Source organism: Wyeomyia smithii, chromosome 1 (genome assembly GCF_029784165.1).
Source record: "Wyeomyia smithii strain HCP4-BCI-WySm-NY-G18 chromosome 1, ASM2978416v1, whole genome shotgun sequence".
NCBI classification, from domain to species: Eukaryota; Metazoa; Arthropoda; class Insecta; order Diptera; family Culicidae; genus Wyeomyia; species Wyeomyia smithii.
The window spans coordinates 21,516,739-21,538,319 of NC_073694.1; the positions used below are offsets into that span (position 1 = coordinate 21,516,739).

Consider the following 21,581-nt stretch of genomic DNA (forward strand, 5'->3'; position numbering starts at 1 on the left):
AATTAGCCCAAATTAAGCTTAGAATCACCGAAAAACCCTTCTGAAGGCCAAAATAAAAAATGATCCCAAATTAAGTTCAGAACCGCCGATAAACCCTTTTAAAGGCCAGAAAAGGCCAAAATAGAAAATGATCCCAAATTGAGCTTAGAATGGCCGAAAACCCATCTAAAGGCCAAAATAGAAAATGATCCCAAATCGAGCTCAGAATCGCCGGGAAACCCCTTCTAAAGGCCAGAAAAGGCCAAAATAGAAAATGAACCCAAATTAAGCTCAGAATGGCTGAAAAGCCCTTCTAAAGGCCAGAAAAGGCCAAGATAGAAAATGATCCCAAATCGAGCTCAGAATCGCCGGAAAACCCCTTCTAAAGGCCAGAAAAGGCCAAAATAGAAAATGATCCCAAATTGAGCTCAGAGCTGGTCGAAACCCTCTTCTAAAGGCCAGAAAAGGCCAAAATAGAAAATGATCCTAAATTAAGCTCAGAATCACTGAAAGCTTCTTCTAAAGGCCAGGAAAAAAATTATTAGAAAAATCAATTTTTCTGTGATGTTTAAAGGTAGTAAAAAAACTTAATGCATTGCTGAACTGAACCATACAAAATATTCAATAACAACCCTACAAAAATAAAAAATATACGGTTAAATGTAGGAAGCGAACAGAATTGAAAAAAAATACATAAGAGTGGGTTTGTAGCTCAAAAAAGTAATTTTTTCATACATCACGTTTGGGCAACCTGAAAACACTTTTTTTAGAAAGTCGAAATGTTCTACAAAAATGCTATAAATGACTAACGTCTTTCAATTTAGGGCTGAGCACCTTGACTTTTTCAACATCGATTTTTTTGGCACACCCTAATGTGTAGGTTTGTGGGAGCAAAAAATATTTTCGTAGTGGTTCAACACACCGCCCCCCCCCCTCCCCGCTCTCTTAACAAAGGAAGGGCTCTTATACAAATCGAATATAAACTTCTATGATGGTTCGGCACTTCTAAAAGACGGGGTGGATGAGCGCTAGTGCTGCCATATTGTTTGATAACATCAGCTTGGCATTTTAATAGGATATTTTATTTTATTACACTGTTGTGCAGATAACTATAGTGAATCATGAGAAATTTAACAAGGAAATCGTGAACTCAGGGGCGACTCGTCCATAGGTGCAACCTGTGCATTGCACACGGGAACGACATGCAAAAAATATATTTCAATCGCAAATTTATATTAATGAAATATTAATTATTGGTTTTTAGTTTCACTTTTAAATAGTAACGAATATAATGACTTGCGTGATTACGCGGACATGATTGTGATTACTTGCTCAAACTGCAATTTTCAAAATTTGTAGTTGAACAGGTAGGTTCAAAAGCCACGAGTCGCCCCTGCGTGAACTACGGAAACCAGTATTTCTGTTCCCTGAATAAGATATTTCTCAGGATCGGTAACCCTATATTTCACAATCTGATGGATTACCTCTCCGATTCCTGCCATTGAATCTCGATGATCATTTAAGAAAAAAAAAATCACAGGAGGGTTGTGTGCAAAGCCACGACCGCAAGGTTGAAGTAGAATACTTTTACAAGAAAGATAACCCGGCTGCTTGCGTATTAGTCATTATTTCTAGTAAATAAACTTTGACCGTTCATTGGCAGTATTGTAATTTCTCTTTGTTTGATATTTTGAATGAAGTTTATTAAATATTTTTAAAATTTTGCGCCAATGAGAAGTTGGAGTGCTACCGAATTGTAATATGCACATTTAATACGACATCAGCAAACAGGAACGGAACAAAGGCTACGGTTATGCAGAACGCGAATGCCGGCGCGATGCGATTCGCCTCACCGTGGTGAGATGTACAGCTCTTTTTACGGCGAAGTAGAGCTGTAGAGCTATACATTCCAACACATTTCGTCTTGCCGAATCGCATCGCGCCGTCATTTCCGTACTGCATAACCAGATAAACACTAAGCGGCGCAAACACGTAATAACAGTCAGCGTATGCATGTAGATGAAGATAATTAACTTTGGATTATAGCGCAAAACGAGAAAATATTATCTCTTCACATATTTATTTGTGTTTTTCAAATTTCAGTTGTTTAATTTAATATCTGATGAAATGTCTGTTTAATATCTGATGAAAACTCTTATATAGGTCATAGGGATGGGCGATACTAGCATCGATACCAACGGTATCGACACTAGGGGTCGCGGTATTGAGCATTTTGGCATTGATACTCACGGCAAGAGATTAGTACCGGTATCGATACTTTCAAAACGACGCTTTTTGGAAAAAAATTCTTGGTTTGATACCGATACTATCGTAGCATCGAATATCGATACTCCTTCAGCCGATATTCCGAGACCTAGTATCGAAGTTTACTGAAGTAGCGCGATCAGAGCCTGACGAAGTCATTTTCAATTGACAATTATCAGGTTATAGTAACGCTTTGACCCGTCGCTTTCAATTGAAAAACTTTTGTATCATTTTCGAGCACTTCGTGAGTCACATGACACCCAGTCGAAAGCTCTTGCTGTGATTCTGACAACTGAAGGGCTTGAAATTGATATAAACGCTTTTCAATTGAAAGCGGAGATTACCACCATCACTCACATGACGATTCACAATTGAAAATCACAATGAGCGCTGACGGAGACAGAAGGTTTCCATACAGTACTTCACGCATATATATAGGAAAGAGGGAGGAAATATTGATCGGAACTTGCGTAACGTATTTATTGGATACCCTTGCCGTTCTAACTACGGCTTGCGGTATTTGAAAACTACCATCAAACGACGCGATGCGGTGCCAATTTCAATTGAGACGCTGAAGCAAAGGAAATAGTCTTTCTCTCTATCACTCTCTCCGTCGATTGAAATAGTCATCATTTGAAATGATCCGAAAGAAGAAAGAGGTAAAGAAAGAAACAAGTGATTCGTTGACAGTAGCCGAAAGGAATCAAGTGAAAATGAAACTGTTCGAATCGAAATGATAGCGCGAGTATATCAGTTTCATTGTAGAGCCGCGATATCAAAGTAAGGATACTTTTGTCAGTATCGCCCATCCCTAATAGGCCAAATAATGCATTCCCAATTTACTAGGTCTCTAACTCTGTCGACCGTGCTTGGGAAAGCAATCGTACCAATCAGTGGTCGAATTTTGTGTTTTGACGAGGCTTGACAATTTTCCATAGTACAATAGTTCGAATGATAAAATTGCAATTTCCCTTGCATTTGGTAGAAATCTTAGAAGATTTTCTAATCGATTGCTGCAAAAACGAAGGAAATCCATTGAAAATTAACCGATTTATTAGCATTTAAAATTGGACATATTTTTCACTTTTTTCGGTTTTAGATTTTCATTTCACATCCCTATGTAGCCGAACTTCCTGAAAGAAGTATTCTACTTCAAAAGACAATTTCCACGAGTTGTAACGTGCTGGAGCACGAAATCTATGTCTGTGATAGGGAACATTCACGTTCACGAGGCATGACTGGAGAAACGCGTCTGATAATGCGGTAAAATTTTTAATGTCTTTTTGTGCAAATTATTGTACTCAGACAAAAACCTGTTTTGAATTGGATGAATTTTTAGTGAATAAACGTTAACCGTTTGTTATTCAAAGTTGGTCATGCTGATCGCAGCCTCTGCGCTGCCCCTACAGTGGGGGGTTTACTAAATAAAGTGAAAATTAGACAACTACAACAGAATTTGATTGCATCCCGCACAGAATGTCTGCTTGTGTTGATGCCAGAAAATTATTAACCTTCAATTATTTGTTTATTTGCCTTGAAAAAGGCATTTTGCGGTTCAAAATCGGTTGCTGATCGCAACCTTTGAGCTGCCCTAACAGTGGGGGAATTAGGATACACGGATAACATGCACTGTGGAAGCTATTACACATTCAGTGAATTAGACGGGCGCAACAGATTTAAATTGCTAGGATCCAACACAGAATACTTGCTTGCGTTGTCAAAAATTATTAACTTTCAATGACTTTATTTGCCTTGAAAAAGGCATTTTGATGTTCAAAATTGGATTTCCTGATAGCAATATTCATGCTGCCCCAACACGGGGGGAATAATGGCTGTCTGGTGACACACGCTGAGAAGAACCGCGCTGCTCCTGAGATGTGGTAACCAACCACAGGGCTAGTGCTGCTGCTAAGGAAGGACAACTGCTGTTTTCGCTGTCTTGAGCTATTATGAGCGGCTTCGGCTGAAACAGGCTCTTATATAGGCCGAATAGCATCGACCAATCAGAGGTCGAATTTTTCGTTTTGACAAGGCTTGACTATTTTCAATAGTACAATAGTGTGAATAATAAAATTACAATTATCTTATTTTGGGAAGAATCTTAGAAGATTTTCCAATCTATTGCTGCAAGAACGAAGGAAATCCATCGAATACCAACCGATTTATTAGCATTTGAAATTGGACATATTTTTCACTTTTTTCGGTTTTAGATTTTCATTTCACATCCCTATGTAGCCGAACTTCCTGAGAGAAGTATTCTACTTCAAAACCTAAATTAATCCACCTAGCGGTCAGACCCAGCCTTTCTCATTAAAACTTATTATTTGTAAAAATGGATTTACATGAACGCTTCAATCAAAATAATGTGTATTCACTTTTTGGGTTCTGAACTAATGATGTTGTAATTGAAGCATAGAATATGAAATTTGACGTAATGTAAATGCTCAAGAAATAGCGGAATAAAAGAAATGACTCTTAATTTCGAACAATTCAATCACGAGCAATACCGGGAACATTCAAATGGTACGATACCACATTTGAATTATATTGAGGCCACATATATTGATCAAAGCAGGTATACACGCAAAAGTTGAAGTCTTGTACAATCATTGTGTCTTCCCGATTCGCACAAATGTTGCACAGAAATCGCACAATAAATGTGTGAAATGCATAACGCAACAGTTGTACTGCGAATACATTGACAAGGAATGAAATCAGAATATGTATCATATACCGACACTTTATTTCTCACGTCGAGTGTATTAGTGACTGCTACTCATGGAGCAGTGCAAGCAGCAAACAACGACTTGTGAACTAACTAGATTTAAATAGCTAAAATACTCGAACGATTTATCTAGATTGATTTGGTCATTAAAAAGTACCATTGAATGATTTGCAAAAAAAACGAAACAAAATTATGTTAACAACATTTTGTAATCAACGCTAGCTTCACCGCAAAACTAGCAAAACCCTCCATCCCACAAAGCCACAAAAGCGTTGCCGATTTTTTTATGGCAACACTTGTAAATTGTGAATAAGTATTATTTGTCATCCTTTACACGCGCTTTTTTCTCAAGCGACGAGAGAAATTTCTCTCTCGCTCGTAGAATTTCCATTTACGTGCGACAAGACTAGAAATTTGCTGGTTGCTTTTTCGCTTCTCTTTCGGTTCGTATTGCGACGCGCAAGGTCTCGTCGCTTTACGGAATGAGCAAGATACCCGTGCTGTATATACATGATACCAGTGGTGTTAGTGTCACTCATACTGGCGGTGCGTGCTTGCTGCGGGGAATGCATGAAGAAGAAAGAGTATCTCGAAAGCGTGTGTGCAAAAGACTTGAGAAGCGTAGCATATGTCTCGTTCTCAAGCAGAAATGAGGAGAAAGGTTTTGCTTCTCGCTCGCTTTGCAATGCTGCTTGATACCAGTTGAAACTGTTTAAGTGTAGTAGTTGGGAGCTGCCAAATACATTGAAAAAACGCTAGAGCAGTAATTGCGTTATGCCCAACACGCAATCATTGTACTGGTTCCAAATTACATCAACTTTTGCGCTGAAAACGCACAATTTTGTACTGGTTTTACACCATCCAACTTTTGCGTGTAGTTTTTAAAAAGCCTTTGAATTTCTTTTCTTTCCATAACTTTTGAACCACATATCGAACTGTTATGAAGTTTGTTATTTGTTAGTTTGAGAGATGACTCGTTCGTATGACACTAGTTATGTTGAAATAAATCGTGTAATCTTTGAGATAATAGACTTTCGTTGTTTTATTAACAATTTAATACATAACGGTTGCTTAGTTCGATTATAGTCAAATGAAATGGGAACGTATAGGGCATCCAAACTTTGAAACCACGTGTTAAATCATAATTCATCAGTTAACCCTTAACTAGCCCGTTCATCTGATAAAACTATTGATCAAATCGGTTGTGTACTTTCTGAGATAATGAAGTTTCGTGATTTTCACAATTCGGTACATTACAGACGAAGTTACAGTTCGATTACAGTAAAATTCAATAGGGTTTTATGAGTCAGCTAGACCTTTCATTTGACACTAATTTCGTGAAAATCGGTTCTGTCATCTCTGAGAAACATGAGTGAAATTAAACAGTCTTCAGAAGACATTTCTTTTCATAACTTTTGAACCACATGTTCAATCTATATAAAATTCAAGAGTTAAGGGTTTTTAAGATAGCCCGTTCATTTGATACCAAATTAATTGAAATCGGTTGTGTGGTTTCTGAGATATTGATGTTTCGTGATTTTTACATTTTTAAACATAACCTCTAAGATAAAAATCCAATTACAATGAAATTTAATAGGGTCTTATGGGGCAACTAGCACTTTCATTTTCATATAATTTCATTAAAATCGGTTAAGTCATCTCTGAGAAAAGTGAATGAAAATAAAAATCTGCACATACACACATACACGTACACACACACACACACACACACACACACACACACACACACACACACACACACACAAACATAGAGAAAATGCTCAGCTCGTCGAACTGAGTCGAGTGATATATGTCATTCGGCCCTTTGGAGCACTTTCATATCTTCGGTTTTGCAAGTGATTGCTATACCTTGCTAGGAGAAAGGCAAAAAGTTTAAAAAATTATTAATTAGGAGTAAAATATTCGTGCTGAAATAAATAGCGAAATAAGCAATACCGGGAACGTACGAATAGCACAATACCAAATTTAAATTTTGTTGAGGTCATATGTTTTGATCAAAGCAGTTACAGTTTTAAATAGTCTTTGAATTTCGTTTCTTTTCATAACTTTTGAACCACATATCAAATTGCTATGAAATTTCTTACATGTGAGTTTGAGAGACAATCCGTTCAAATGACACTAGATGTGTTCAAATAGGTCGTGTAATCTTTGAGATAATAGGCTTTCGTTGTTTTTATAATTTAATACATAACGGTTGGAAGAAAAATACGATTATAGTCGAATAAAATGGGAACCTATACTGCCATTTCAATCATAATAGTCCCATGTTCTTCGCAAACCTTATGCACGCTGGGACAACAATGCTTGGAACGGCAGTATAGGAAAGCCAAACTTTTTATTTTACACCAAGATTGTTGAATTTAATCCAGCCATTTTTGGGAAAATGAGTGAATTTGAAAAGTCACCGGAACATGTTTCTTTTCAGAATTTTTGAACCACGTATTTAATCACTATACAATTCATCAATTAACCCTTAACTAGCCCGTTCATTTGATACCAATATTGTTCAAATCGGTTGTGTACTTTCTGAGATAATGAAGTTTCGTGATTATCACATTTCGATACATTACAGACGAAGTTACAGACCGATTACATTGAAATTCAATAGGGTGTTATGAGGCAGCTAGACCTTTCATTTGACACTAATTTCGTGGAAATCGGTTCAGCCATCTCTGAGAAAAGTAAGTGAGTTTTTTTTAAGGGGGGATTTGTTAGTAGCTTAAGTATTTATGATAAATATTAGTAAATAACGAGTATGTGTGTCCAATCACAAATGGTGACTTCTCAACACTGTTAGAAATTTGTAATTTTCATTATTAGGATTTGTTTGCTTTCGCAATTAGGACTTATCATTCGTAGGGATTCAAACCTACTTTTCAGAAAAGGGGAAGTAAACTTACAACTAACTTAATTGCTAACTTATTGGCTATAAAGAGAGCTTATCGTAGCAATTGAGGATTGCAACGATTTTTGTCGAAAATTGTTAATAATTTTATTTGACATAGCTTCTAATGGTTCAACACCAGTAAGTCTATGTAATTCGAGTGTACCAAACCAAGGAGGACGCTTCAAAATCATTTTCAGAATTTTATTCTGAATCCTTTGGAGCGTTTTCTTTCTTGTTGAACAGCAACTTGACCAGATCGGTATAGCATAAAGCATTGCTGGTCTAAAATTTGTTTGTAAATCAAAAGTTTGTTCTTTAAACAAAGTTTAGAATTCCTGTTAATGAGAGGATATAAACATCTCGTATATTTGATGCACTTGGCTTGTATACTCTCAATGTGCTCTTTGAAAATAAGTTTTTTATCATAAATTAGTCCCAAGTACTTAACCTTATCGGACCAACTTAAAATAACCCCATTCATCTTGACAACGTGATTATTGTTTGGCTTGAGGAAAGAAGCCCTAGGCTTATGCGGAAAAATTATCATTTCAGTTTTAGAAGCATTGGGAGAGATTTTCCACTTTTGCAAGTAGGAAGAAAAAATATCTAAACTTTTCTGCAATCGACTGCATATGACACGAAGACTTTTTCCTTTTACGGAAATGCTTGTGTCATCGCAGAACAATGACTTTGTGCATCCTGGAGGCAAATCAGGAAGATCTGAAGTGAATATGTTGTACAGGACTGGACCCAAGACTGAACCTTGAGGCACACCTGCTCTGACAGGAAATCTATCAGATTTTGAATTCTGATAGACAACCTGCAGAGTTCGATCAGTAAGATAATTTTTTAAAATTTTGATTAGGAAAATTGGAAAATTAAAAGTTTGCAATTTCGCAATCAAACCTTTATGCCAAACACTGTCGAATGCTTTTTCTATGTCTAAAAGAGCAGCTCCAGTGGAATAACCTTCAGATTTGTTAGCTCGTATCATATTAGTAACTCTGAGCAATTGATGAGTTGTGGAATGCCCATGGCGAAATCCAAACTGTTCATTTGCAAAAATTGAATTTTCGTTGATGTGTGACATCATTCTGTTAAGAATAATTCTCTCAAACAGTTAACTCATTGAAGAAAGCAAACTGATTGGTCGATAACTTGAAACTTCAGCTGGGTTCTTATCCGGTTTTAAAATGGGAGTAATTTTTGCATTTTTCCATAATTTGGGAAAATATGCAATTTTGAAGCAGCAATTGAAAATTTTCACTAAAAATTCCATTGTGCTCTCAGGGAGAGGTTTGATTAGTATATTAAAGATTCCATCGTCACCAGGTGCTTTCATGTTTTTGAAATTTTTAATAATTGATTTAATCTCATTCAGTTAGTTTCAATTATTTTTGCAGGTAAAAAATTCTGGGAAGCAATTAAATCAAATTGACGTGTGACTTCATTTTCAATTGGACTCAAAAAATTAAAATTTGAGTTATGAACACTCTCAAACTGTTGAGCAAGTCTTTGAGCCTTTTGTTCATTGGATACAAGAAAACGTTCACCATCTTTTAAAACTGGAATAGGCTTTGAAGGTTTCTTGAGAATCTTCGACAGCTTCCAAAATGGTTTTGAATATAGTTTCAATTTTTCAACTTTAGTCTCAAAATTTTGATTTTTCAGAAGAGTAAATCTATGTTTAATCTCTTTCTGTAAATCTTTATAAATAGTTTTAAAAACAGGGTCAAGAGAACGTTGATATTGACGTCTGCGGACATTTTTCAAACGAATTAGAAGTTGAAGATTTTCGTCAATTATTGGTGAATCAAATTTCACTTGAGCCTTTGGAACAGAATAATTCCTGGCATCAACAATTGCACATTTTAATGCTTCCAAAGCGGAATCAATCTTCACTTCGTTTTGCAAATCAAGCTCATTATTGAAATTTCTCTCAATATGAGTTTTGTATCTTTCCCAATTAGCCTTGTTATAATTAAAAATAGAGCTCATAGGGTTTAAAACTGATTCATGTGATAAAGAAAAAGTTATTGGAAGATGATCAGAATCAAAGTCAGCATGTGTGATCAAATCACTACATACATGACTTTGATCTGTAAGCACCAAATCAATTGTTGAAGGGTTTCTTACAGAAGAAAAGCATGTAGGACTATTCGGAGACAAAACAGAATAGTATCCTGAAGAACAATCATTGAATAAAATTTTGCCATTGGAATTACTTTGAGAATTATTCCATGAACGATGTTTCGCGTTAAAATCGCCGATTATGAAAAATTTCGAACGATTTCTGGTGAGTTTTTGTAAATCACCTTTAAAATAATTTTTCAGCTCGCGTGTGCATTGAAATGGTAAATATGCTGCGGCAATAAGTAAAATCCCAAGTTCAGTTTGAACCTCAATTCCCAAAGTTTCAATAACTTTCGTCTCAAGATGAGGAAGAGCACGATGTTTGATTCGGCGATGAATAACAATTGCAACTCCACCGCCGGAACCCTGAATCCTATCATATCTATGAACCACGTAATTGGGATCATATTTTAATTTTATGTTAGGTTTCAAAAATGTTTCAGTAATAATTGCAATATGCACATTATTTACTGTTAAAAAATTAAAAAGCTCATTCTCATTGGCCTTCAATGAGCGAGCATTCCAATTTAATATTTTAATTGTTTTATTTAAAATCATTGCTAAATTTTAAATTAGAAACAATTTTAATAGTAAAATTTGCGCCTATTTGAATGGCTTCAAACATTGATTTTGCCTGCAATATGGCGTTCATAAGATCGAACATTGCCTGTTGCAAAAAAGAAAGTTTACCTGCCGTAATAGGCCCCAGGCAGTTGACATTAGAAAAAATATTTTCGGCAGCAATATTAGCTGGAGTGATAGGTGTACAATTATTTTCTACCGTGTTTTGCTTACCCATATTAACGGTCATTTTCGAACTACCAACACTAGGCGGTATAATGTTCGAACTACCTGTAACCTGTGCATAAGTTAAACGGGTATGCAAAGGAGTAGGTAAACTATGCGTCACTGGTACGCTTGGAGAATTTTGTTTTGAAGTTGGTTTTAATTGAGATTGAATTGAATTTTGTTTACCTTGCCTTGCCTTAACAATTGCTAAACGGACTGGGCTTTGATAAAAATTTGACATATGGTTGCCGTTACAATTCGCACAGCGAAAATTTTTACTCTCTTTCACAGGACATGTGTCCTTTTTGTGAGAAGAGTCTCCACAATTAAGACATTTTTGGTCCATGTTACAGAATTTGGAACCATGGCCATAACGTTGGCAAGTACGGCATTGGGATATATGCTTTTCACCTCCGCCATACTTCCTATAAATTTCCCACTTTACACGCACATTATACAAAGCATGTGGTTTTTCAAAAAATTTTAAGTTGTTAACCTCATTGCGGTTGAAATGAATTAAATAATTAACAAGGGAAATTCCAGTTCTCTGACTGTTTTCGCCTCGTGATTTTTGTTTCATTAGAATTACTTGGGTAGGGGCTATGCCAAGTAATTCTGTTAAAGTAAGTTTGATCTCATCAACGGTTTGATCGTTGGTGAGACCTTTCAAGACAACCTTGAACGGCTTGGCGTTCTTGGTGTCATATGTAAAAAATTTTTACATCTTGTCAGTTAAATACTGAACAAGACGATCACGACCCTTTACTGAGTCGGCTAATAAGCGACATTCACCTCTACGGCCAATTTGATAGGTAACTTTAACGTCAGAAACAAACGTTGAAAGTTCCTTTTTGAATATATTAAATTCAGAAGAAATAGTTACCACAATAGGTGAAACTTTCTCCTTTTTTAAAGATTTTATATTTTGTATAGTTTCATTATTGGTAACTTTCATTTCACCAGCTTCTTGCTCAGGCAAAATATCAAAAGGATTGTCACTACAGATACTCGAAGTGTCAGAAAGAGATGCCTCTCTTTTCCTCCCCGCAGCGATGCGAGGTTTCTTTTTCCGTCCAGCCATTTCAGGTGATACGAAAAAAGTTAAAACAAATGTTAAATTCAAAAGTAGGTAGTCTTGAGAAAGACTGATGGGAAATAACTTTCAGGTAGTCTTTAAAAGACACACTGACAAAACACAAACTTTGAAGCTATAGGCAGTCAAAGACCAGTCCACAAGCAACCGAAAAAACGTCTGATCTGTAGGACAGTTCAAGACGCACTGAAAGTAAGTGAGTTAAAGTAGTCTTCGTAATATGTTTTTTTTTTATAAGCTGGATTTCACATTTTTAAACATAACAGCCAAAGTAATAGTCCGATTGCAAAAAGAATCAACAGGGTCTTATGGGGTAACTAGACCTTCCAAATGACACTGATTTTGTGGAAATCGGTCCAGCCGTCTCTGAGAAACATGAGTGAGATTAAACACTCTCCAGAACACGTTTCTTCAAATAACTTCTGAACCACTCGTTCAATCTTCATGAAACTCAAAAGTTAAGGGTTTTTTAAGTAGCTCGTTCATTCAAATCTAATTTGGTTAAAATCGGTTGAGCAGTTTCTGAGATAATGATGTTTCGTGTTTTTCACATTTTTAAACATAACCTCTAAACTAAAAATCCGATTGCAATGAAATTCAATAGGGTCTTATGGGGCAACTAGACCTCTCATTTGCAATTAATCTCATGAAGATCGGTCCAGCCATCTCTGAGAAAATCGAGTGAGATTGGGAGAGCGTTACATACACACACACACATACAGAAAATGCTCAAGTCGTCAAACTAAGTCGATTGATATACGAGATTCGACCCTTCAGAGCACTTTTATACCTTTGGTTTTTCCAGTGATTGCTATACCTTTCTAGGAGAAAGGCAAAAAGATTCAATTATTAGTAGAAAAATTATAATTCTTTACTCGACGGTACACATATAAATAGAAAGTAAAAAACAGTGAACAGTTTTTCCCCTTCAATCTCCCCACACCCTATACGACCTTTCGGGTCTTTTGATCAAATGGTTTAAGAACGACTCCTCACCAAATTCATATGGCCACAACGGTGTGTTGATCCGGACGGCCGTCAAGGTCTTGCACATGCATTGTACGAACCCGATTTATTGTCGATTTTCCGTGGTGATCTTTTCATCTGAACGGAGAGGATAAAGGAACATGGGGAACAAAGGAAAGGGTGGCATGGTGATGATGAGTTTTGGAATTTGTAGGAGCCCATCAGTGGCTCCTCGCTTGGCAAAAACAAACTATGTATAAACAGTAGCGCAAATTAGAGGCTATTTGCTCTGTTCAAACAACCGAACAACAAACCCAAACCTTCTTTCACCCTTCGAAGAAGCCACGATGATGAGTCAGTCAGTGCTGGACCCTCATCATCATCAGCATCAGCACCAGACCACCACCAAACAACAATCCGTAATGCTGTAGGGAGTTGCGTCGTCGTGTTTCTATTACCAATGGGGGGAAGACGTCTGTGGCGAGGGGCGAAAAGATCAAGTTCTCAATAACAGGTATTTTTGGAGGCTTCTTCGCGTATGATTACATTTCAATCACTTTGTGGTGATCCTCAATTAAGTTTCGTAGCTGTTTTTACTTCATTCTGCTTGTTACTAAACAATCACTTCTGAGGGGCTGCTGCTTGTTGTTGATGTTATTGTTGTACGAACGCGCTCCAAGCTAGGCTTGCACTTCGTTTCCAGGCCCAGACCCAGGCATGCGCGAGATTCAAGCCCCCTTCGAGTACCCCGACAGCGTCGTTGTTGTTTCTCTTGAGGTGGCTTCTTTCTGGGACTCTCGGCCGGAGGTGGTGGCCACTGAGGGCTAGAGACGACAAGTGGTGCGATAATTATTCGAAACGAAAATAAGTTAATTTGTTTTCGGGTGCAACGTCTGGTCCGTGGTCTCTGCTGGTGGTGCATCTAGTGCTCCCGCTGTGAGGGCCCATAACAGGCTGAAAACCTAGTCAAAGTGTTGTTTTAACTCTCAATAAGGAAAGTAGCACACACCGATAATCGTGTACCTAAAGTAAATCAATCAAATTCACACGCCGCACACGGATCTGATAGCCACTTCCAATTAGGCCAAATCTTACATTCCTGTAACGAATTCTTCCCGGTGTTTGACCGAGTTTCGGCCGTTCCCGGGCTTATCGATAAACCAACAAAATTGCGATGAAAAGCAACAACGAAAAAAATTAGAACTGTAACAGAAACTACGTTCCATTCAGGCACAGACAAACCATTTGCCGATTTGCATAATTTTATGCGTCCCATTTTATGAAAAAAACCAAAAGCATATGATGATGATGATGATGCCACCATTCAGGTGCCGTTTGGCTCACCCAATAAATTAGAAACAAAATCGCATAATTGAATTCTGTCCGAACGCCAGAAATGTGCGCGCGATTTAAACTCGGCCGGCTGTCGTCGTCGCCCGGATCGGATTCAGAATGTGTCGTGTTCGTAAATTTCCGCGCTCGCCCTCGAAGCAAAATCGGTGAAAGTTTTTGACCCCCCCCCCCTCCTAGGGCCCTTCGGTCACAGTTGTGGTGGTGGCGGCGCCGCCGGCTGCGTGATCACAAAAACGGTTATTTAAAATCTAAATAACATTCTTCTTAAAATTCGCTTCACATAAATGGTAGCAGAGCGCGCACGCGGGGACGAAGACGCGAACACACGCACCAAACCGATTGAAACGGTCAAATAGACCGCCGTCATCCGTGATCCGCGGCGGGGCTCGCCAAAAGCGACGGTTTTGGTTTCTTTTATACTCGCGGAAAAAAACCAAAGCGTCCCGGGCGGGGGAAAACGGCCGTAAAAGTAGGCAAGGTCACATTCCAGCGTGAACACGCGTGATGTGCTCATGTGGAGAGAGTGGGTGGTGCAAGAGGGGTGAATCGCTGGTGTGATTAAACACTAATGTCTATATTTTGCAGCGCCAATGAACGGCGGGAAACTGGCGCCACCGGAGGGTTTGTTTTGTTTTATACCTCTAGCAGCATTTTTATTTTTATAAATTGCTTTCGACTCTCGATTTTTTTGAAGCGAGAGGAACTTGTTTCTGTATGATTATCTTGTTCGTCAAAAAACAGCATGTTTATGGATAATTTTCGCGATATCTTTGATATCATCTTGTATGTCATTTTTAACATAATTTAAGAGATTCAAAAAAAAAACCTACCTTAATCGCCGGCAGTATCACCTTGGCATCCTCCGGCAGGACCAGCTTCTGTCGTGTCTGTAGCGGAACGTCCTTGGTGTTGCTGCTTCCGCTGGGACTGCCACTGGAATTGCTGTTATTACTACTGCCGCTGTTGTTATTGTTGTTTCCGTTAGTTCCTTTGACCGAAGAGTTCACTGCCGTCGTTGCGTCATTTATCCTGCGAGTCAGAAAAAAAATCATTCCAAAGTTTACTGCTAGAGTTGAGACAAAAAGTCGCTTACCTGCTATCCTTTCCAGTCTTGTTGCTGCTGCTACTACTATTGTTATTAGTTGGTGGAGGTGTGGATCCACCGGTGGCCAGACTCAGTTCCTTGAGGTTCTCGGCAATCACGCTCTGCTTGTTGGCGATCGCCTGCAGCAGGAATTCGTTCGTGTCATTGTTGTTATTATTGTTGTTGTTGTTGTTAACACTACTACTAGATAGCGCAGGATTAGAGCAAGAATTGGTCGCCGAGGCACCCTGTATCACGAGAATCAGCCGCTCGAGGATGATCCCGAACATGAGCAGCCCGATCGAAAGGGCACATTCCTGCACTTCGGAACGAGCTCCGGGAGCGATGGATGCGTCTGTAAGTACAACAAAAAAAAAAAAAAAAAAAAAAACAAAATAAGAACATGTTGAAAAAATGGAACATCACTGTAAAATCCCACACTCCCTCCGGGAGCTGCTCTTTTCTCTAATAATGATAATGAAATTCTATTCCGAGAAATGGGCTGCAGCACGCGGTAGCTAATGTGCAAAACACCAAATGGACATAATGAAATAATTGGAAGCGTATTGTGTCTTTTGCGGATTAGCTGCTGTTGCTGCTTCGGGCTTAAAACAGACAAACGTACCGGTACGAGAGGGGGGATGCAGTGAGAAAGACAACAAAGAATTTATTTGTTGCTACACACAGATCACAGGCCGCAGACGCAGGCGAACGGATTAAATTGCTGCAGCAGCGTTGCTTTTGCCTGATTTCTGAAGACGGTGCGCAATGCCGCGGGCAAAAAATTAAGACACATTTCGGGCGTGTGAATAACGGAATATTAATTTCACAAAAGCAGAGAGAAAGGAAAAACGCGTTTGATTCGGACTGTCACTCTGCGTCCCCACCACCACTGCCCCCCCGTACTGGCATGCTTAGAAGCGATAAGATACAGAATGTATGCCGGCCGGGAAAAGCCTCGTCACGGGTTCTTGTTGCGATTCTTGTTCTGGGAAAGCGATCCCAGTGCGGCCAGCCAGATTTATTGTGTAGTTTCGCATGGCGAGAAGAATGGCTGCATGGGAAACGTTCTAGTGAAGGGAAGGGCTTCCTCATTTATTGTGTTTACTTAAACGGTATAACAGTTAATTTACAGGCCCACGATTTAATCTGCGTGTCTTTTGTGGCAAGCGGAAGCACTCAGAAATGATACGAACAGATTCAATTCAAATTCAATTAGGTGGAATATAATCTGATCTAATTAATATTCTAATTCTATTGCATGCATGAAATATATGATCAATTAAACGCCTCGTTGCGCAGATAAAATAATCGGCAATTAAGGAGAGAGAATTTCTAGTTTTTCTTTCTATTTTCCTCTTTTCCCAGATTGAGAAATTATTACTACTGCTCACTGAGAAAGCTGCAACAAATTCACAATACTGTTGTGATATAATAAAATACAAATAAAATTTTTACGATGGAAAAAACAAACTATCTTCCCTTGTCATCTTAATAAAGGGTTTTCAGATTTTTTGCTCGGCGAAGCACTTTTTCAAATCTAAATATTTGGTGGAACACCTGTATTTTTGATAATATTAATTTTTAACCCGCCTTTAGACGATATTCAGTTGAACCTCTAAAAATCTTCAATCAATACTGAAAAAATATTTATAAAAATTCATAGTGATTTTTTCGAAGTCCGTTTGAAAATTAACTTGGGCACTAGAGGGTTAATAATAATAATTCAATAGTATGAAAATTTCGGAAATTTTTCTCATTAAATGCAGGTGCTCCAAATATTCCGAATTGAACAAGTGTTCCGGTAACTGAGAGAGGAGTATGCGACGCCATTTCTACCCCTGTAGAAAATCTTCCGGTGGTCGGTGAGTCGACAACATCGAACATCAAAAAACCGATTAAACTGAATGGAGGAATGAGAAAACGCATTAGTAAGCTGATTCAAAGCGGCTACGATAAACCTACAGCCCGTGAAATGGTTCTAGCGAAGCATCTTCCTGCTAATTCAGTAAACTCGGTCAAACGACCTAGTAATGCATTGGACTTGAGTGGATCCGGTGACGGTAAACCTTATCCAAAGCGAATCAAGGACTCGGGCAAAACTAGGACGGATTGGGTGGGTAAAGCTGCATTGTGTCGCAACGGTTCAGTTTCTGTGAACCAAAGACTAGATGTTGCAAGAGGTTCCACTTCTGAGCTGCCAAAGAGCCAGAATAGTGCCGTAAATCCTGCAATACCCAAGCAACTCTCGTACAGTGATGTCACTAGTCGAGTCAAAGTAGGAATACTCCCAAAAAATTATCCTCTCGTTGAATTAAGTACAGATCAACAAAACCTCGTCGAAGAGGCTATTTTTGGTGCTGTAGTACTTCAACGTAAGGAGCAATTGAAGCCAAAGTTTGCATATTGCACTTATAAACCAGGGTTCATGATAATCAACTGTCTCGATAAGCAAACATCTGAGTGGTTGATTAAAACTGTCCCTACCTTAGTTCCTTGGGATGGTGCGGAGCTCGTCGCCGTTGACGAAAGTAACATTCCAAAGAAAGATATTCTTGTCGTTGTTTTTCCAAAAAGCTCCAAATACGACAACAACAGCATTAAAGCGCTTATCGAAAGCCAAAATGAAAACTTGAACACCGATGCATGGAGAATCCTGAATCGCTCGGTGATCAACAATCTGCACATTGAGTGGGCACTAACGGTCGACGGTGCGTCGATGAAGACGCTAGTTGATCGTGATATGCACATCAACTATAAATTTGGACAGATATTGTTTAAAAAATCTACCAAATCATCAGGTAAATCCAAAACTGTAGTCTCCAACGAAGGGAGGAATGGCAGCTTTGGACAGTTTGGCAAAACCGATCGCACAATACCAGAGGGCAATGCCAAGGGCATCAATGATGCCTATGGTAAACAGACCTCAGGGTCAAACAACATTGGTCCCATTTCTGTCCAGAGTGGTAACTCGTGCCCTTTGTCTGACTCTGGCAAACCTGTAATCGCTGAAGCTCGATCAAAAAGCCCTGAAGCCAGGGATACGATCCAATCGAGCACACGCACATTTGGAAACCACTCCAATCAGAGGGAGAATCACACGCCCCTGAAAAATGGTAAACCAAACAAAAATGTCCAATAAAATAAAATTTATTCAAGTGAACCTACATCACGCCAAAGGAGCTAGCAGCGTCCTATCTAGCAGGTTCACTCGAGACAACTTGGACGTGGCTCTAATCCAAGAACCCTGGTCCAACAACAATAGAGTTCAAGGAATTTCTACACCAAAATGTAAGCTTCTTTATGATAGTACACATACTGCTCCCAGAGCAGCAATTCTTATACGGGAAAACTTAACATTTATACCCGTTACAGAATTCATCAGTAGAGACGTCGTGGCAATACAAGTGGAGGTTCCAACGACTCGTGGGATAACGGAGATCATCGTTGCCTCTGCGTATTTCCCAGGAGATAACGCTGAGATCCCTCCAAAAGAAGTTGCTGCGCTTGTTCAACACTGCAAACAAAAAAACAAACAGCTCATAATAGGATGTGATGCGAATGCCCACCACACGGTTTGGGGTAGCAGTAACATCAACGTTAGAGGTGAGTGTTTATTTCAATATTTAATTTCTCACAACATAAACATTTGTAATCAAGGTAATGATCCAACATTTGTTACTAGAATTAGACAAGAGGTTCTTGATCTAACACTTTGTAGCGCTAAACTATCTGGAATGATTGTGAAATGGCACGTGTCAGAAGAACAATCATTGTCGGACCACAAACAAATTATGTGCAACTATGTTTCTGGGGAGCTCGTGTCCGAAAAATTCAGAGATCCTAGAAAAACTAATTGGGATAGCTACTATTCCACACTCTCAAACAAGATTTTGCTCTCAGTGGACATCTCTTCCACTGAGCAACTCGAATCTGTTTCCTCATCTTTTCTAACTAATATAACAGATTCCTTCGAAGAAAGTTGCCCGGTGAAACGGAAAACTTCTAGTAAGAACGTATCTTGGTGGAACAATAAACTTGAAAAGCTATAAAAAATCGTCAAGGAGGCTTTTCAACAAAGCTAAAACTACCGGAAATTGGACAGAATATAAAAGCTGTCTAACAGAATACAATCGAGAGATTCGAAAATCAAAGAGAAGGGACTGGAAGCGTACATGTGAGCAAGTTGAAAACTTGCCTGTTGTAGCTAGACTCCATAAGGCCCTCTCTACAGATCACACAAATGGGCTTGGCCGCTTAAAGAACGAAAACGGTCAGTTCACAACAGACTCTCAGGAAACACTTAGTGTCATGATGGATACACACTTCCCAGGCTCGACTCAATTGACTTCCGAAAATGCACAGGACTTCTATATGGCTCAACGTAGCTCAATTCACGACAAGGTTAAAGCTCAAGAATTAGCCAGTGTAATATTCACGACGTCAAGAGTTGAATGGGCAGTGGATTCCTTAAAGCCCTTCAATCGCCGGGGCCAGATGGGATTTATCCAGTGTTTTTACAAAAAAGCAAGGATATTATAGTCCCCTGTCTGGTGGAGATGTTCAGGGCTAGCATGACACTAAGCTACATTCCGAGTAAATGGCGAGAAGTCCGCGTCATATTTATTCCTAAGGCTGGAAAACGTGATAGGACGAGTCCCAAAGCATATAGACCAATCAGTCTAACTTCTGTCATTTTGAAAATGATGGAAAAAATCATTGATCTACACATCAAATTATCTTACTTAAAAAGTAGACCATTAAACAAATTTCAGTTTGACTATCAAACTGGTAAATCAACTGAAACAGCACTCCACACGCTTGTTTCAAAACTAGAGAAGTCTTTTGAGGCTAAAGAAATCTCACTGACAGCCTTTCTTGATATTGAGGGAGCATTTGACAATGCTTCTCACGAATCTATAAAAAATGCTATGAAAAAACGCGGTTTTGATATGTGCATCTTGAATTGGACTATCGCTATGTTATCAAACCGGTTGATAACATCCAATTTAGGAAGATCAACTTTAACGACAAAACCAACAAGGGGTTGCCCACAAGGAGGGGTTTTATCTCCCTTATTGTGGTCTCTTGTTGTCGATGATCTTCTTAACAACTTAACGAACCTAGGATACGAAATCATCGGTTTCGCTGATGACGTTACTATTTTAGTTAGGGGTAAATGCGGATCTACTATTTCCAATAGAATGCAAAACGCCTTAAACTACACACTTAAATGGTGTAACCTGGAAGGACTAAGCGTCAATCCTTCTAAAACAGTCATTATCCCATTTACAAGAAATAGAAAGTATAATATTGCAACTCTTAAGTTGGGAGACACACAGTTGGTGCTATCCAAGCGAACCAAGTACCTAGGTGTTATGCTTGACCACAAGCTCAACTGGAACGACCATCTAGAGTATGCGATCTCAAAAGCAAACAACGCTCTTTGGGCTTGCAGCAATACATTTGGAAAAAAATGGGGACTCAAGCCGAGGATGATTCACTGGATCTACTCGGCAATAGTGAGACCCAGAGTAACTTATGCCTCGCTAGTGTGGTGGCCTAAAACTTCACAATTATCAGCTCAGAAAAAGTTAGATAAACTACAACGTCTGGCATGCTTATCAACAACAGGAGCAATGGCCAGTGCACCATCCAAAGCCTTAGAAGCTCTTTTATATCTTCTACCCTTACATCAGTATGTACAACTTGAAGCCGAAAAAGGTGCTCTTAGGCTAAAACGTGTTAAATTCTTTCAGGAAGGAGATCTACAGGGACATTTACAAATCCTCAAAAATTTCCAACTGAACACCTTAGTAACCATGAATGAAGATCGAATGGACTCTAAGACTAACTTCAGTGTTCCTTTCAAAGTGATTGAATCCAATCGCACCGAATGGGATGAAGGATGTCCTAAGGTTCGTCCAGGATCAGTTATTTTTTATACAGATGGCTCTAAAATGGGCGAGTCTACGGGCGCTGGGGTCACTGGACCAGGAATCAATATATCAATTCCAATGGGGCAGTGGCCCACAGTTTTTCAAGCGGAAATAAATGCTATTCTAACATGCACAAGTATTTGCTTGGCTAGGAAATATAGGTATGCCAATATCTGCATTTTCTCAGATAGTCAAGCAGCTCTCAATGCTTCAAAAGCATACACATGTCAGTCGAAGTTGGTATGGGATTGTATTCAATCCCTGCGACAACTAACTGTAACAAACGTTGTCAATCTATACTGGGTGCCTGGTCACTGTGGTATAGAAGGAAATGAAAAAGCCGATCT

The 21,581-nt window shown here is 38.8% G+C and overlaps 1 protein-coding gene across 2 annotated transcripts in view; it reads right to left on the reverse strand.

Moving 5' to 3' along the window:
* LOC129726593 (uncharacterized) overlaps positions 1-21,581 on the reverse strand; it is a 266,791-nt gene that overhangs the window by 92,854 nt on the left and 152,356 nt on the right. For both annotated transcript variants that reach the window (XM_055683502.1, XM_055683494.1), the window contains 2 exons: positions 15,305-15,650; positions 15,042-15,240 (listed from right to left, as the gene is read on the reverse strand). In XM_055683502.1, the coding sequence (XP_055539477.1) occupies positions 15,042-15,240; positions 15,305-15,650 (545 nt within the window). The remainder of the gene's footprint in view (positions 1-15,041; positions 15,241-15,304; positions 15,651-21,581) is intronic.